Source organism: Myripristis murdjan, chromosome 5 (assembly GCF_902150065.1).
Source record: "Myripristis murdjan chromosome 5, fMyrMur1.1, whole genome shotgun sequence".
NCBI classification, from domain to species: domain Eukaryota; kingdom Metazoa; phylum Chordata; class Actinopteri; order Holocentriformes; family Holocentridae; genus Myripristis; species Myripristis murdjan.
Genome location: NC_043984.1, coordinates 4,919,930 through 4,938,203, shown reverse-complemented (window position 1 = coordinate 4,938,203; position 18,274 = coordinate 4,919,930). Strand labels below are relative to the sequence as shown.

At 44.4% G+C, this 18,274-nt stretch overlaps 1 protein-coding gene across 1 annotated transcript in view; it reads left to right on the top strand.

Annotated features, from left to right (window-relative positions):
* The window catches only part of arhgef10la (Rho guanine nucleotide exchange factor (GEF) 10-like a), a 119,068-nt gene that overhangs the window by 35,790 nt on the left and 65,004 nt on the right, over positions 1-18,274 (top strand). The window contains exons 13-18 of the mRNA XM_030051925.1: positions 292-384; positions 1,835-2,005; positions 4,086-4,231; positions 7,323-7,495; positions 10,348-10,463; positions 12,852-12,979. Coding sequence (XP_029907785.1) covers positions 292-384; positions 1,835-2,005; positions 4,086-4,231; positions 7,323-7,495; positions 10,348-10,463; positions 12,852-12,979 — 827 coding nt within the window. The remainder of the gene's footprint in view (positions 1-291; positions 385-1,834; positions 2,006-4,085; positions 4,232-7,322; positions 7,496-10,347; positions 10,464-12,851; positions 12,980-18,274) is intronic.

Genomic DNA, 18,274 nt, shown 5'->3' with positions numbered 1-18,274 from the left:
TCCGTCTTCTGACCTACGCCCACACTCATACATTAGACATAACGCACTCACAAAACACCTCCTCTTGCATACTCTCATATGACTAACAGGAACTGATTTTCATACCTTATTCACCCACTCGCCCGCCCACGCTCGGTCCGCAGAGGATTCTATCATGCTCCTCTCAAAGTAGAAGTTACATAGTTCCCTCTTAATGTCCTTTCTGGGGAGGAAAAAGTCTTCTGCTCTGTCTTGTTTTCCTCTGTACTCAATTTCTGACCTCACTCCGTTCTTGCACTTGGTTTTTTGCAGAAGAAACAGGCCGCCAGCGTTGACCGGATCACCCTGTACGGCCTGATGGTGAAGCCCATTCAACGGTTTCCTCAGTTCATATTGCTTCTGCAGGTATAATATGGCTCTCGTACCTCATCGTCTTTTAACCGGTTTTAGTTAGGGCAATCCACACAACAAACAACTGCAACTATCTTAATATTAGCAATCCACAGTGGGGATACAATTCAGCTGCCTATGAGAAGTTTGCCAAGCTGCAGGGCCGTGGAATCAATAAAAGATTTGAACTTTCCCTGAGTACAAGAAGTTCAAACCTCACAAACTGTTGCGTAAGGGTTAGCTAGAGCTTGGAAAGTAGCTAGCCACATCAGTTTTTCATACCGCCGGCTTTACATCTGCCTTGCCTCTTCCACTTTCTATTCTGTGCAAAGATTTGGATTTGAACTTGGCTTGCCGGAGCTGCAGTGGCTCATTTCATCCCTCAGTAGGCATCGATTATCCATGAATTCAAAAGATAAGTTATGAATGTGAATCAGGCATTTTCTTCTCGCCTAAATTCAGTGCTCCAAAGAGGAAGTGTGTGCATTAAATCATACATTACAAGGAACTTAAAGTTCAAGGCGCTGAGGTACCTCTGAGACGTGTACACAGGCGACGCCGCGCTCTCAGAGGGCAGCCACGGGACAAATATTGGCGTGTAAGCCACACATGCCTACAGCGAGACAGACTGGGGTCAACTTGTGTTTGCAAATGCTTTTCATGGCTTAGTCTTCTTTGGTGACAGATGGGTGGGGGTTACAGGATGGGACAATACAACGAGCACCAGGAAGTTTGTCAAGGACTGTAGTCTGTACTTCTGTGACAGTATCTGAATCCTCCTGATGCAGCCTCATATATCTGGCACTCCACGTGAGTTTACATCAGCATTAACATGAAGAATTAAATCCTTAGGAAAATAATTGACCCGCATTTGATGATGCACAGATATTTTCAGTTTGATGTAACGCTGTAGCTATGACACAATGTCATCTTGGCTTTGAATATTTCACTCAGTATCAGGGTGATGTAGCTTTACGACCAGCAGATGCAGAATCTGGATGTGACATTGTCCCACAGTGTGGATAAAATGTTTTTTCCTAAGTCTGAAGCAACATAAGGGGAAATTTAACCCTATAAAGCCATTCGTATCATATATGATACACATTTTCAATTCCGTTTTTCGTTTTCAGTTTAATCAATACTTCACCAAAATACTGTTGTATACCTTTGAACACTTCCCCTGTTCACCCTGGACCATTGGCACTTCAAGTACATATCATATATCATGCACCAGAAAGGTCATGTAATAACATATTTTTTTTTATTTTTTATTTTTTTAATATATTTTGTTATAGGACTAAATAAAGGGTTCAGTTTCAAAAAAATTGGAATTTTCTGCCAATTCTTTCATAGTTCAGGCTTTATAGGGTTAATGGGAAATCAGAGTTCAAAGGTTTAAACCCATACTCCTTCACTCTCAGTGCATTCTTTCCTTATGTTTTTTTTTTTTTTTTTTTTTTCTCAGGACATGCTGAAGAACACACCTAAGGGTCATGTGGACCGGCTGCCCCTGCAGCTGGCTCTGACCGAGCTGGAGATGCTGGCCGAGAAGCTGAACGAACAGAAACGAGTCGCTGACCAGATAGCCGAGACTCAACAACTGGCCCGCAGCGTCAGTGATCGTCTGCTCAGTAAGGTGAATGGATATGCATGCACTGATACACCCTGACACACACACACACACACACACACACACACACACACACAAACAAGTCAATTCAACTGTGTGGCCCAAGCTGTGAGCCTTTTAACACCTCTGTGTTGTTATCAGTGTAAGCCAAACACCTATAAATTAAACTATAATGTCATCACCTATATCGCTTTCCTACACATTAATCCAGGAAGGCATTTTTATTTAGGGAAATTATCTCCTAGAAATGATGCCCATTATCATCCCTAAACAGTGCCTAAATGCAATGGCAGAGGCGTTGCCTCTCCATTACCACATTGAAATTACAGTCCTGCCGCTGCAAATCTGAACAAATGCTGCTCTGAATAAGAAGAATTAGGGGGTAAATGAGACATTTAATTGGAAACTGTGAGAGAGCTATCTCTTTCACCCCGTTGCTCTCCTTCTCCTTTTGGGCTCTTGCTCTCTCTCACTCTCTCTCTCTCTCTCTCTCCACTCTACCTTTTCTCCCCTCTTGCTTACTCTCTTGCTTACTTTCTCACTTCACTTATACTCTCGTCTTCTTTTTCTCTAGTGTTCCTGCTGTTTCCTCTGTCTTCCTCCCCCTCCCTCCTCCTTTTCTTTATTTCTCTCTATCAGTGCTTGCTTTCCAGGACCCTGAGCTGAGCTGATTCGGCCAATCTCCTCCTCTCTACACAGAATACCATTTGCTGCGGTGACACTGCAGAATTCCAATAGGAAGCAGTCTCCTCTATTGCCCCCATAACCGTCCAATGAAATATTCATTCTTTGTCTCAAAGTATCTAAGTCGCCGGAATAGGACAGATAACAATGTGATGTGAGAACGGGTTTCACACATTGGCTCGCGTGCGCACACACACTCACATACAGATACACGCACACATACATGCATGCATGGTGCAGTGCACTCTGTGACTACTGATGCTTGAAGACTTTAAGGGTCTATTCTCCTAGAGGCCCACCTCTTGAGGGAGCTGTACGGTTTTGTGGCCATCAAACGGCAGATCCAGTCAGACTAATGACTCATTTTCTGTGCTATCTGAGCCACGGCCAAAAGCAGCTCCAGATTGCCCGCAGATAGAACATCCTATTCTGTGAAACGTGGTCAGATGTGTTACTGCACTGCGGGTCACAGAATGGACACAACAGAGAGATTCATTATTCACTAAAATTGGTTTCTATCAAACAAAAACAAACATCAAAGAGGTATCCGGGATGTGAGCTCCATATCTGGGGTTTTTTACCTGCTGTTTGTGGTTTTGGCTTCACTTAAATTGTGACGATTCCAACTTCGAAGATTGGTGCAGAATGCATAAAGCTGCAAGTATTGATTTAGGCAGCCATAAAAGAAGCCAGACCAAAGTGATAAAAAAAGGCTTTCTGTTGCTATTTCCTCTTGCCAAACATATGGATGATTGGAAAGCACAGCATGCGCCAACATACTGTAACATAAATTGCATCTGTTACTGGATTCTTTAACTGAGTTTGCCTGTGTGTGGTGGCGGTGCTGGGGGACGGGGCGTAAAGGTGTGTATGCAGCAAACTGTTGATGTGTGTGTGTGTGTGTGTGTGTCTATTTGTGTCCATGCTGGAAGGGCTTGTGTGTCCCATTGAGCCAAAATGCTAAGTAGTCCTCAGACTTTGTGGTAGCAGTATGGTGGAGACTGACACCGCTGAGCAATTTTGGGATCATGCCTTCCAAATAAATAAAGAAATAAATAAAGTTTCAAAAAAAGGTTCCTGGCAGCTCCCTGTAGCCCCGTCCTACTGAAGGTCATCTTCAGTTTCCCCTGTCACAGGGGTGCAAAGTCTCCCATTAAATCCACTCAGTGCACAGGCTGGTGGATGTTATGTGTGTGTACGTGTGTGTGTGTTTGTGTGCCTTCCCATGTACATTCGCACACGTTAAATGACCTTCAACACGGCGGATGTGTTGCTAATCCCTGATGAGACATCTATTCCTCCAGGCCTGACCCCGATGTCCTCCAGGCGCTGAACTCTCGAGGATTGATCCTTTGTGCCGCTGTCTCCTCGGACTCTGATCTGATTGCTGTGTCCTTTTTAGCAACTGAACTCGGAGCAGGGGTCACTGGTCCTTTGTGAGACGCTGATCGAGACCGTGTACGGCGAGCGAGGGCAGGTCCTGAAGTCCAAGGAGAGAAAGGTCTTCCTCTTCGATGATGTGCTCATCTGTGCCAACATAAATGTCAAGTAAGTCCCCCTGGTAGAAGCACAGCGAAGTGTCCCTGTTTTCAACAACACTTTGCTAATTTGGCGGTAACACGTCGCTCTAGCATGAAGCCACGTGCGCATTTTGCACGGATATTCTGGCACGCCGAGGAGCTGCCGCTATTAAGTGGCACAAGGCTCTCATGTGACGCTCTAGGTTCTGCAGGGATATTTTGGCAAACTGCATCGTAAAGAGAAATAGCTACTAGGCGTTTAGAGCACTATCTGAGGTTGCAGGAGCTTTATCAGCTTTAAACAAATGGTAGAATGCTTAACTACAGCAACAGGAGTCCTCGATTACTGACATAAAAGATTTTTTGGTTTCTTTCCAATTTATCCTCTATGACAGCGCCATTGATCACATCTCCCTCTCTCGAGAAAGAAAGTAAACAGGAAAGGGATTTTTTTATGTTTCTCAAAGCTCCTGTCAAAGATGTCGCTTAAAGCCCCCTTTTTCAGCCTTCAAAATAATTATCACTCCATTTCTCGTTCAGCTGGAGTGTCCCGAAGTTGACTTTGTCTGCCCTCCAGGATCTTGACAAACCGATCACAATGTTGATTGTCTGCGTGATTACAGGAATACATGAATAGCAATGAACTCCTCCTCACAGCCGGGGGTTACCATTTTGACGGTGAACATGGATGATCATACGGATTCCCATTGCCTGCTCCCAAGTCATCGGCATGACATTTCAAAGAGCTGCACCTCTCTTCCTCTCCTGTTGCAGTGTTGGGATTTGTGGTGTTAGAAGGATGTGGATAAGGAGGGAGTTTCTCCCACGTGGGTTCTCCACAGACTTTTTTAGAAGAGGAGACAGTGCACTCAGGCGCCGTCTTTGAAACGCCCCCTGGGCAGCACGATCACTGGCAGCACAACCAGACCCCTATCTCTTTGAGTGAGGAGCTGTGACACATGTATTATTGTTTGCATTTCATATGTATTTCATATGTTCTGAAGGACTCTTGTGCCACAGAAAACAATACTTTTATACTTGATGAGACTTGTACACATGTGCTGTCTTTAACCCCAAGAAACAACAAGATTGATGCTGCGTTCAAAACAACCATGTCGGAGTTCCGACATCAGACATCATCGCTTCACACTGCAGGTTAACATGAGGGAAAACACGGAGTCCTGAAGGAAAATGGGTGGAGATGTAGTGTAAAAGCCCTCCATTAGCTCCATTGTGACTGACCTGTGCTATGCAGAGTGGTGCTGCTGGCTGGTAAAACAGCTGTTAAATTCCACTTATCGCAATAAGAACAACACAATATAAACATAGAAAATGATGTGTTCAAACATCAGCCTAACCAAGAAGGCCGTCATGTCTGATGTCGTCAAGTTGGATAAATTGAAGCTCTGAAATGACACATGGATTTCTCACCAAGTTTGACACCGTTCGATCACAGTTTTTTCTCAGTTGCTTTAGTGCATTTCTCAGATAATTATTAACATTGGCACAAGATTTAGTGCATTTCACAACACAATTAGTGCAAACTGCAAAGCCTATTGGATAACCTGCAAAAGCGTGGCACTTGTTCAAAATGATTCGTTTATGTCTCAAAAGCAAGTATTTATCCCAATGAAACTGTCAGTGTCAAAATCACAAGTTGTGTATGAGCAAGATAGTCAAATGCCTTTGTCATGTTCTCATTACTCTGTCATTGTTTTCCAATACCACATCTTGGTGACTCTCACTATACAGTATTTGTGTAGTCTGGCCTAAAGTTACACATTCTAACTAAAAGTTATATGTTTCTGTATTTTGTGAGGGGATTGATTACAGTATACAAGGCACTGAATACAGTATGATTCATACTTTTATTGTGCTCTTTTCTATCGCAGACATATTACAACTTACAACTGTTTACAGACATTGTTACAGTAGGCTATAACAAAAACAATCCTTTTACAGTATTGTGCAAAGGAAAAATGACAGTAATTTACACACAACAAACACAAGAAACACCCCTTACGCAAAGCTGTGCACAACTGTGAGGGAGAATTGGCTGATCATTGGTTACAACTAATTCTTGAACCATTCCTCCTCATTAGTGAAAGTTGAGTTTCACCTGAGCAAATTACTGCAGACATCTCCTGAAAAAACATGATAGACATGTATATACAGATATGTATATATAGATGCCTGAAAGATTTGGACAACTAGTTCAACAATTTTGCATGTAATGACTTAAGCAATAGAATAAGGACTGTTAGTTTTATTGCGAATGACTATTCAACACGCAACCACTATAGTGTGTTGTGATGGCATGACGTCAGCAGATGATGATGTTACAAAACAACAGAGAGTTGCACTGACAAAACTGCATGATGTACAAAAGCATTTGCTCTTTGTTCAAAGCAATGAGAAACCGCTACTGTGATGTGCACAAGCGACTTCATGTTGTGGAGGCTGAATGAGAAGTTTTGGGAATTTCAGTTCTGATCTGAGAAACGCACTAAGGCAACTGAGAAAAACTGTAACTTTCAACTGCTGGGAGCTTGTTTTTTTTTTTTTTTTTTTTGCGAGGTGTCTTGAAGGCAGCGTGCAGCGTTCTCCTCTGTGGCAGCCTGTAGTGTTGCCATGATCGCTGCACCAGCTGTAGCTGCTGGCCTCAACATGCCTCTGGTAGCTCTCGCTGGCTTGCACCATTCCAGGCCAGGCGGGTGAAGGTGCACCTTCCTGGATAATTTCAGGTTTTTCCTCAAAAGGATTTCTTGGAAACGGTGCCTCTATTAATTCAGCCACATGGTCTTTTTCAATAACTGGCGCCATTTTCCTACAACCTCAGGGCTGGAAACCTTATTTTGCCATAATATTACAACCACGGATTTCACGTCAGCTTATAATTCTGTCTCCATTAAAAACATTGGGCTGTGTTACAAAGACATTAATACTTAAGTTACTTGTAAATATGTAGTGATCATTTTATAGCATTTAGCCCCCACTCTATTTGCATACTCAGCTGAGCACTTCCTCCAGTGGTCAAAAGATTGTACTGCATGTTATTTCTTCTGGCACAGCAGGAAATCCTGTCTTGTCTCATTTGCATTTTCTCTGCCCTCTGCCAGGGGCCCGCCAGATATCAGCAGCCTGGTCCCCGTTGGCCCCAAGTACACCATGAAGTGGAGCGCCCCCTTGCAGCAGGTGCAAGTAGTGGAGGTGGGGCAGGAAGGCTCTCAAAACAAAGACACCTTGTTTCAACAAAGCGGAGCCAAGCGGCCAGGTCCTGCCTGCGCCTCAGGTAAAAACCTCCCTCCCCCAGTCCCGACTCCCCCCGATCTCATTGCTATCCCACATGTGTCATCCTCGAGTCTAGTTAATCTAATCACTTGGACTGACTTTTAGCGTCGGCCCCTTACTCTGACTCAGCAAGGCTAATCTGTTTCTATTCTGAAGTGTCCCGCCGAGGGTTGGAGATGCAGCCGTGCTCCTTGTCACTCTGATTGAGGATGTGTTTGTGAACAGAATAGTGATGACGGTCACTTGTTCCCATCTGCCTCGGGTGTTTTATCTTGGAGAGAGATGTGGGGGTAGAGAGCCCACTGCTGCAGCATCCCCACAGTCTCATTTCACTCTCTGATAGACCACAAACACATCGAGAGTGGAGTCATCAATCTGCAGAGATTATTCCCATCCTTTCCAGCCCCAATTAGAGAGCCGGTAGCAGTAGATAGGAATCGGTGGTTGAAACACTAGTTCTCCTACCACCCCTCACAAAACTCTGGTGTATACAGAGCTTGACGAGATCCCTGATAAATGTGCCAAGGGAAAAGGGAGATACAAAGCCTTATCAGGATGTAATGGTACAGGCTTTTAAAGTTGCAGCGCCATGACTTAAATATTAATGGCGCCTTCTGCAAAGCTATCCGTGTCATGCTCAGCGAGCAGCTACTGTTTTGAGGGCTGGTTTAGATACTCGCTGGATTGTTTTGACTGTTGTGCAGGTAGTGCATACGCTCGCAACTTTACTGCAAGGTTGTGAGATCACGTTAGGTGAGCTCTCAATGCGCCTCTTGCTCTTCCCCTTCCTTTGTCTGACTTTCTAAATATTTTGCCCCCTGAGAAGGTGCTTGATTTTGATTTGGACTTGGTCTCTGGTTGTTTGTTTGACACATTGCGGTCACCTTAATCATATCTGCACAGAATTCTCCCTTAGCATCCGTGGGGCTGTTCCCCAACCTTTCACTCAGAGAGGCTGTCCCATCTATTTATAGCCCCTTCCCCTGTGATGTCATTCAGCAGGGCGTCCTGCTTAAATCCCGCACTCCCTCAGCATGGCTCAAAATGGAGTCATTTTTCATCTCCTGCAGGCCCTGGTGCCCTCCTTTATTGATGAAAGCGAGCCCTTTGGGAAATGCAAGGCTGTCTCCGCTCACTCTCCCCTCTTCTTTTCTCTTCCTCTCTCTCTCTGTCTCTGTCTATCCTCGCAGAGACGCACAGGGCCCACCATGTTTTCTCCTACATGCTGTCTGGGCCAGCTCGGCCTCCTTGTTTACTCACACGCTGCCTTACCTCCACTCTGCCCCCATTACACCCCTTTTATTGCCGCCTCTCTTTTGACAGCAGCGCAGGACAGTTTTCTGTCTTTCGCAGATGTACCAGTTGGTTTTGGTTGCGGATCAGAGAGGGGCTTTGATGCAGGTGCGCAAGCGTTTTCTGCATTATCTTTAAATCCGGTGGCTGCCATCGCTGGCGTAGTATCTAAGTGTTAGGTTGCTGACTTCTTCTGTATCTCAGGAAAGCTGGGATGGACCCCTCTGGGCTCTGGCCTTCCTCACCAGCACGCTACAGTTACGTGCCTGGCGGCCGATGCGGATAGCCGTGTCTGAGTGTGAAAACCATATCCTGCCTCACCAACGGGATTACGCTGGATTACAACTCAGCACATTCACCTCTGGGGCTGCAGCCAACAGCAGGCCCCCAGAGGGGCTCAGAGAACCTGTACAGGGGTCCAGGCAGTCGTCCTCGACGGGAACAGGGAGACATTGTCCTACCAGCTCACATCACACCCCTTTGTATTCAGATGTCACTGCTATTGATTGCCCCGTGCAGATGACAGATGTCGGTGGCCGTCTGTGTCAAAGATCCCATTAAACTCCCAAAGGTTACAATGGAGTTCTTTAAATGAACCGTACCCGCCCACCCCTCGCCGTTTCTCATTCTCTTTCCTCTCAAGGCTTTCCTCTCACTCCATTTGTGCGCGTGTATAGACAAAAGGCGGCGGGTCCCTTCGGAGGACCATGCCTCACTAAGCCCGCCTACCGGCTCAGCTCCTCCGCTGCTTGATTATGTGGCAGCAGTGACAGTGCAGGGCAGCTCCGGAGCAAAATCTACCTGCAAAATTTAATTAGGCAGTTCTCATGGAGCCTGCTGCTGGGGAGATGTGGGCCAGGGGAACTAGGACGGAGGACGGCAGACAGGAGGAGACAGAGCTATTGATTCTCAGCAGTAGGAGAGAGAGACTGCGGAGGGAGCGGGCTTCAAATCGATGCTGAATTTTGCGTCTAATGAGACACCTGCATTCCTTTTGCCCAGGCAAAGGGCGTCATGGCTCCCAATAACAGTTTCTCCGTCTGATTTTTTTCTTTGCTCATAAATTCACTCTCTGTAGTTCAACAAATAATGAAGATCGATCCATCTGCACATTGAACCTCCTTTATTAGTGCCACTAGAGTTTCAGCAAAAGCAAGTTTTCTCTCTGCACTTCCACTAGTTCAACTTTGTTCAGGTGCAGTGTTGTTGTTTTCGCTCCCACTTTAAGAATAATTTTTTTGTAAATTTAAAGCTTTCACCGACTGTATTTTATCTTATTTTTTATTACATTTTATCTTCTTTTATTGTATTTGCTGCTTACATTATGTCATGTTTTTATTTGATGTACAGTGTCTTTTTACTAATTTCATAACGGCTTGCAAAGCAGAAAACAAAGATCTATTCTGTTCTCGTCTACTCCACTTTACTTCATTCTGTTCTGTTCTAGGTCATATGTATGTGGGTGAGTCTCTGTGTATGTCCATGGTTTTTGCATAGGAGCATGACATGCATGATCATTCCATCAGACTCTCATTGGCTTTGTGTTTTCCTCTCCTGTAGGTAAAGCAATCCTGGGGCCTCCGAGGCTCTACCAGGAGCTGCAGGAGCTGCAGCATGACCTTTCTGTGGTGGAGGAGGTCACTCTTCTCGTGGGCACGCTGCAGGGGACCTACCAGGTGCATATTACTTTGTGTTACATTTTTATTCTGGCTGGCCTGTCATGTAGGGAAAATCCATATCACATATCATTTCTAATGCAACAAAGTTAGCCAAGAGGAGAGATCTCAGGCACAGGTCTCTCTTGAACAGCTCACTTTCTAGGCCCAACCACAAAAAGCTAGGATTTGTTTCATTTATCACACCACCACACAAGCTAGCCTTGCTCTTTCAGCTTTCTGTAAAAGCCTCAGTCCAAATTAGCCACTCTAAAAAAAATGTGCCCACAGCCAGACCTTCAGAAATTCCAGTCTTTACTCAAAAAGTCCTTTCATTTTTGCAGTGTCACAAATTATTTATGAGCCAGTTATCTCAAAATATTGACTAAAACTGAAATATGAAGTGTTTTCTGTAAACTGTAGCTTACCCTACAATAGTTGCGAGGCCCTGAGAACATGCTTAAGAATCACAGAGGCAGCAAAGAGAAAATTGAAGTATGCACTGTTAATTTAAAATGCAGCACTGAGCGCAAACCAAAAAAGATCAAGTTTTGATGGTACAAAGACAACCATTTGGGGAGATCTCGATCAGCTATTCCTCTTAAAGAAATTGCAAAAGGAGATTCAAGATATGTTTAAAATGTGATCAAAGAGTGACCTCATATGCTTATTGAATCATCAATTTCTAAAACGTCTGAAGCCTCCCATCTATCTGCTCATCAATAACGGCACAATGCTGGGAAGGAGATGTTCCCTGTGAAATGGGAAGATGTGTCAGATTTGCAGTGGGGCAGGAGAAACCGGCAGTGCCCCTCCTGCAGTGAGCCCTGTTCAAATCAGGACACTTCCCAGTAGTTTGCCACTAACGCATTAACACCACCATGCAGTACATAGCACAACCAGGGAGGTATACTCTTGCAATCACCAAAGAGCCTCTCAGGCTAATGGTGGCTCTTTGCCTCCCTGCTCTTAACGAGCACAATGTCCTCAGGAGCACATGTGATGATGTTGGCCTCGCTCCAAACGACTGATTTTCACTCTCCACTCGGTTATAATAAAATTGTCCACCAAACAAATAGAGGAAATACTTCTACACAGCTCATTGACTGCAGAAAATTGATTTGATTCTATTTGACTTGAGGGACCAGGCTTTACTGTAAAATGGATGCAGGAGGTGGAGTGACTGCAACGTTACGTTTTAGGGGATAATAATGCCACAGCCATATAGCTTCAGAAAAGATACTGTGCAGCCCTGCAGTGTTATATGTGAGTAGGCACCAGGTATTCTGCAGTAACCTGGCACCTGTGTATCAGCACACTGCTGTGCAGCACAGCCACAGCGTACAGCTGAACTCATTATCAGGGTTAATTGTGCTGACTAACCAAATGAGTAAAAGTATTCATCAACAACACCTTTTCCATGGTAAAAATGAAATGAACCTTTTTTTTTTGGACAAAAACTATGATGAAATACACTGGCATTTCTCTCAACAAATGAAGAGACTAAAATACCAGAACTAGATGAATAGTAACACCGCTCTTGACCTCAGTTTGGAATGGAACAGACATAGGCAAACTACTTTTTGATATCAAGCAAAGTATAAAAGTTAAATATAAAATACAAGAAGCTAATGAGGAATGTAGATCAGTCTTTGTGTAAAGGTCACTCAAAGGACGTTACAGAGGAAAAAAAATGAAAAATGTTTCAAATTGGACTAAAACTAACACAATTCAAATGGCTAAACTGTGACTAAAAATAAAAGACTGACACGAAATCTAAATAAAAACTAACACTGCTCAGTATGCATATCCTACTGAGACCCGAGGAAAAAAAATGTCTTCCAATTTAACTTTTTTTGTGATTTCTTGTCTATTTAGAGTTAAAACAACAACTCACAATTTAGAATTTCACAAAAATATTTTTATTTTAGATTTTACAGTACGTCCACTGTAGTGGATTTTACTGTAAAAAACAGATAATTTTAAATTTAAATAAAAAAACAATCAAATAACCACAGATAATCAATTACAGACAATCAATACTATTAACAAGAAAATATATAATTTTCATAAGTAAAAAAATATTTGACTTCCTGTTTCTTTTTTCACGACGTGCGTTTTTCTGCAGCTGCCATTTTGGCTCAATAGAAAGTGGGTGTCCCCCTCATCCCACCTTATCACATGACATATCATTGGAAAGGCCTGAATCTCCTCTGTACAGTACACCAGGACTTGATAGGGTGGCTCAAATGAGTAAAAGGATATAGACGATCAATTGATATCCACTACAGAGGACATAATTGAATAGGCTGGGTCTCAGGAGAATATAAAAGGCTTGTATTTATAACACTGTATGTCACGGCAGAGGAGCAAATATTAATGTGTTTTTAATATTTTTTTGCATGGAAGAACCTCAACACCACAGTGGCACAGGACTGGTGTCTGGCTCTGCAGAGACTTATTCGCATCAAAGAAGACCAAATCCAGAGCGCCAACAAGTGCCGCTTACGTCTGCAGGTGCCCGGCAGGCCAGACAAGTGAGTAGTGCCTCCGATAGGACTTCAAGCGAAATCCACACGTCTTGATATGACAATGTGGAGCAACAACAAAAAGAGCACAACGGCAGCAGCGGCGCTTCGAGTTGCTCCCATGTCGATCGGCCATTTAAAAAGTCCAAACTGAAGATGGGGGCGCGTGTTTTATACTGCAGAGCTGATTCCAGGAAATGTCTCACTGATGAAATTACCTCATCTATAACTCTGAAACCAGGCCGTCTCATGTAGCACTAAAAGATAATAGCCAGCGACAAACATTTTAATGTGCCCGCGCACCATGGTTATAATGAAGAAAGAGCCTAACGTTATGTGCCTAAAGCGCCTCCGAGCATATTCCTCAGGCTTATTCTCAATCAGAGTTAAACGCCTGTTCCTGACCCTTTGCAAATGAAAGCCGAGAGCAGAGTATTTGGTAGTGGGTGGGTAATTACCTGACTCACATAATTTATTCCCTTTAATGCTTGGATAGAATAATGGATAGCATTCACAAGACGTTTTTTTTTTAAGGATATAAGCAGCGAATTCATTATAGGTGGGTGCGTTTTGCATTTTCGACTTATGTGACATCTCATCCGCATTTACAAAACATGCTAACCCAACACATAATATATATCATTTGAATACAGTGTGCCCAAAAACTACATTTCTGTCAGCACTGGTAAACAGGTTATTCATTGACACAGTCGTCTGATTCAAGGCCTCTCTGTGGGCTATTCCAATGTTAATGTCATACAATTTAAATGCCCCCTTAGGATGAATTGGTAAGAGCGTATCTTAAAAAAAAGGCAAGGAGGTCTCCTAAATAGTCTAGCAAGGTGTAAGATACAAGTGGGAACAAAATACACTGAACAGCAGAGCCAGGTTGCGGGTATCATGTACAGGAAGATCTGTGCCAAGTACAGGCTGGACCCTTCAAAGTGGGAGACACCACAAAGGGGGGTTGAGAATGATAGATCTAAAGGCCTGTGGGACTTTCAGAACAGACAGGTAAACAAGCACCGGCCCGCCAAGCCATTGTGGCGCCGGACAGAGAACAGAAAAGAGCAGCGGTGATAGATGTAGCCATTCTCAGTGACAGCAGCATCAAGAAAGAATATGAGAAGTTGGAGAAGCAGCAGAGACCGAAAGAGGAAACTGGAGAAAATGTGGAAAGTCGAGGCCAAAGTTTTCCCCAATGGCGGCTGGAGCAGTTAGTGCTGTGATCCCCCAAAAAATGGAAGAGTGGCTCCAACAGATTCCAGGAACAACACCCGCGTATATCATGTGGAAGGTTCCCAACCTTTTCAAGCTCACGGCCCACTTGAAAATGTCAGAAATATCTGCAGCCCACATCCACTCAGGAGACAGGCGCGTTCTCAGAGGACATTTATTTTAACGACCAAACAAGCATGGACAGCGGCAGCAGCCTGCAAGCCTTCGGTGCCACCTGGACCACACAGAGGAGTTTGACATTAAAATGCAAGCACAGTAGTTTAACAACACAATCATAGCCCAACAACGAGGCCTACCAAAACAGCATAACTCTAATATAGTAAGTGAATATGAGCTATCCATCAACAGTTAAAAATATCATGTTTTTTTTTTTTCTTTGTTCCATTTTTTGGTTAGTTTGTTCATGATTTGGCAGTGCAATTCCAATACACTAGCAGAACTTCTGCTGGCCATGGCCCACAGGTTGGAAAGCTGTTACATGGCACTTGAAACCCTTTATTCTGTCCAAACACCCAACAAATGACAAACAAACCTTGGCTAGCTGAGGTGGTGCCCTAACACAACCTTTATTGCTTTGTATTGCAGAACCCCCCTGCAACTGGCTTGATCTAAATCTTGCTTGCTTTCCACCTTACCTAACTCTGATAGGAGGAGCTAAAAAAAAAAAATCACTCTTTTTTTTATTCATTTATTTATTTATTTTTACATTTTTAATTTTGATGCAATTATCATGCATTTCGAAAACAGAATGTGGCACAGCGCAATATTTGGGTTTGATTTAATTTAATTTAATATTTAATTGCAACAAAACAAGAACTTGTTTATCACTAGTAATTTGTGCTTTGGAGGTTGAGCTTCCCCGCTAATGTTGGTGTAAATTGTCACAGCAAGATTGTGATTTTGATCGTAAGGTTTCACAGCGAGCTGTCAGTAACTGCAACTGATTTGATTTTCACTTATCAGTCTAAAAAAAATCCAGATGAGAACATTATAGTGACCCACTTTCGGCTTTGTCATGTCCAGATTTGAAGAACGCACCCTGCTCTTGACAGTATGCACTCAGTAAAGGAGTTTTTCATGGGCGGCCATTGTGATTTGTTCACCTGGAAATACACTGGCAGCTCATCTTGTCATACTAAAGTGTGCAAAATGTAAAGGCGTTGCAGGCGGCCACCGGTGAGCTGGTGCACTGAAGATGTTAATGTGACTGCCTTAATGTGTTGAAGAGGATCCTGGTGGAGTGGCTGCTGAATGACTGACTAGTAAGAGAGGAACAAAGATGGCAAGGGGAGTCTGAGCAGCTGAGAAACTGGGGATAGAAAATGATGGCAGATTATAACGGATGCCATTTTGTGGCTCCTGGTGGGTGGAGGATAAGGAAGAGAGAACCCTGCTGAGGGAGAGAAAGCAAGAGAGAGAGGGGGGGCAAAACCGATCAAGTGAGAGAGAATGATGACCAGCCTCCCCACAAAAGACATTGCGTGGTGCTGGCAAGGCAGCAGCAGTCAGAGGAGGGGGCTTAATGCATGGGAGCCAGGGACAACCTAACTCTGCCCAGCCAAGCTAAAGTGACAGCTTGAGCAGCAGAGCTGTGCAGATCGGTTCCCCCACATCTCCCAGCTTCCTCGGCGGCTGTCACACCAGGCCTGCAGGGCCAATCTGCTTACTCAGATGTTTGGTGGAGCCAGATGTCATGCTTACAAGAGAGTCCCCGAATTCCCCTTCAAGGGCTACCCTATTTGCTGAGTTCCAGTGATAATGTCATTAGCAACTGCACTGACAAGGAGATTTCCCACCCTTACATCTGTCCAAGCTGTAGATTTGTATTAACTGTTCCTCTGGATAAGCCATCAGGGTAGATACAGTATGGCATATTGTAAAACTGAATAACTCTCTGCTATTTAGGGACCCACTTAAAAAAAAAGCTTCAATCGTAGAGAGCGAGACCTGGGCTGAAATTACATTTGGAGATGGTCACAGAGTTTGCGTGGAAAGGTATCAGATAAAAACTGGCTCTGTTTTAGGAAACAGAGCCAGTGCTGGGTCTGTGATAGCAATCTAATTGAGGCTAGGGCTGGGTGGCGGGTGGCTGGACCAGCATTGGGCCTCAGGGCTGGGGGTGACAGGTGGCGCAGCGGGTGCCCAAACCATTCTGACACTACCCAGGGTGCAGCAGTGGCAGATTGCAGGGGAGAACAGTGGGCAGACTGGCTCTCTCTCTCTCTCTCTCTCTCTCTCTCTCTAACACACTCAAAGTCTCACCCACACACAAACGCACAGACACACATGCACAGACACGCACACGTATTTCCTTTCTCTGCCCCTCTTGCTTTTGTTCCTTACCCCTGTAAGAATCACAGGACACAGCTCTGCTTGCAGATGCCTGGCGTGCACATTCATTTGCAAAACAAGTTCACATGTGCACATGCATTTGTACTGCCTCACTGCTCAAAAACGCACACAATACACAAAACTCACGCATGCATCTCAGACACACACACACACACACACACACACACACACACACACACACACACACACACACCGCTGAGCCTTGGCTCTGTGGGTGAGAGAGTGGGACCACAGCAGGGACCCCCTGTACGGAGTTGGTCCCCTCCTGTCTTGCCGCAAGCGTCTCTCTGCAGTCAGGCAGCACATCACAGCCTCCACACTGCAAACAGACTGAGTACGTGGAGAGAATCCTGACTGCTGCCTCAAAGGCACCAGCCTACGTGTGACAGCAGTTCATTAACATCCACTTTTACTGTGTCTGCCGGAGCAACTACAGGCACAGTTGCATGGGCCACATTGGCAGGCAACAGATATAGAGTTCAATTTCATGGTTATGCCAAATGTATTCTGTTGCCTCACCTCCATTCCCCCCACCACCACAACATGCAAAGGCACATGAAGGAATCGTGACAGAGCGGCAGATAAACATGCTGTAAACTGTAATCTCTGCCTGAAGCCTCTTTTGTTTGATTGCTAATGGGCCCTTTCAGGGAGGATGTGCAGGCCACCTGTGAGAAGCTGCCGCTGTCACAACTTACATATGTAGTCATGAATAATCAAATGCCACCTTTCCAGAGAGTGCTACCATGTCTAGATCTTTCTAGTTGAATGTGTAGTCCGTTCTGGATCAGACAGGCAAGTTCCCATAGCAGTGCTGAAGGGCCCTTTTCACCTTATCTGAGTCTGTAATTGGTGTGAGTGCCTGGAGAGACATACAGGTATACAGTGCCTGTGTGCTGCCTGTGCATTACTGTACAGCAGCACATGAATAATCCCCCCCTTCCACTTTTTCAGCCTTTATTTATTACTCAACTAGAAAAAAAAGCACTCAGTACAGAGCATGCCTCCACCAGCACTATGCAATTGTAAAGATATGCCAGTTCTATTGGATGTTCATCAAAAATTAATCACGCCTACTATTGTAATCAGTGTGAAAAGCTAATCTGCGCTTCCTTGCCACATGGCCAACCGTTCCACCAAGTTTGATGATGTTGTGCGAATCCGTTTGAAAATTACATGCATTTTGCTGTGAAGCCACGCCCTACTCAGGCCAATCACTGTGAAAAATTAATCAGTTCTTCCTTGGCTCATGATCAGCCTTTCCTCTGTTTCATGCAAATCCATTTATTGCTTTTTGAGATATCCTGCTAGCAAACAAACAACAGACAAACAGACAGAGTGGGGTGAAATCATAAACCCCCCTGCAACTGCACTGGCGGAGGTAAGTATCTGCTGGTTTACTGGGCCTCACATTCATACATGTGCGTGGCTTCTTACTTGGAAGCTGTCCAGAACAACCGCAGTCGTCTGCTGTTGGCCAGTGGGCAATTGGAGCAGGCAGGGATTAAGGGTGTGACCACATCTGCAGCTCATTTTCGTCTGGCTAAATTTACTTTGTTGCATTTTTGTATTTTTGGTCTTTTAAGTTCACACTGCCCAATTACAGACAAACAAAAGTCACATGGACTCACAAGCAGCTCGCTAATTGGACAGAGTTATAGGAACCTGTCATCCTGCAAGGTTGGAGATTTTGCTAAAAACAAATGTGATTCC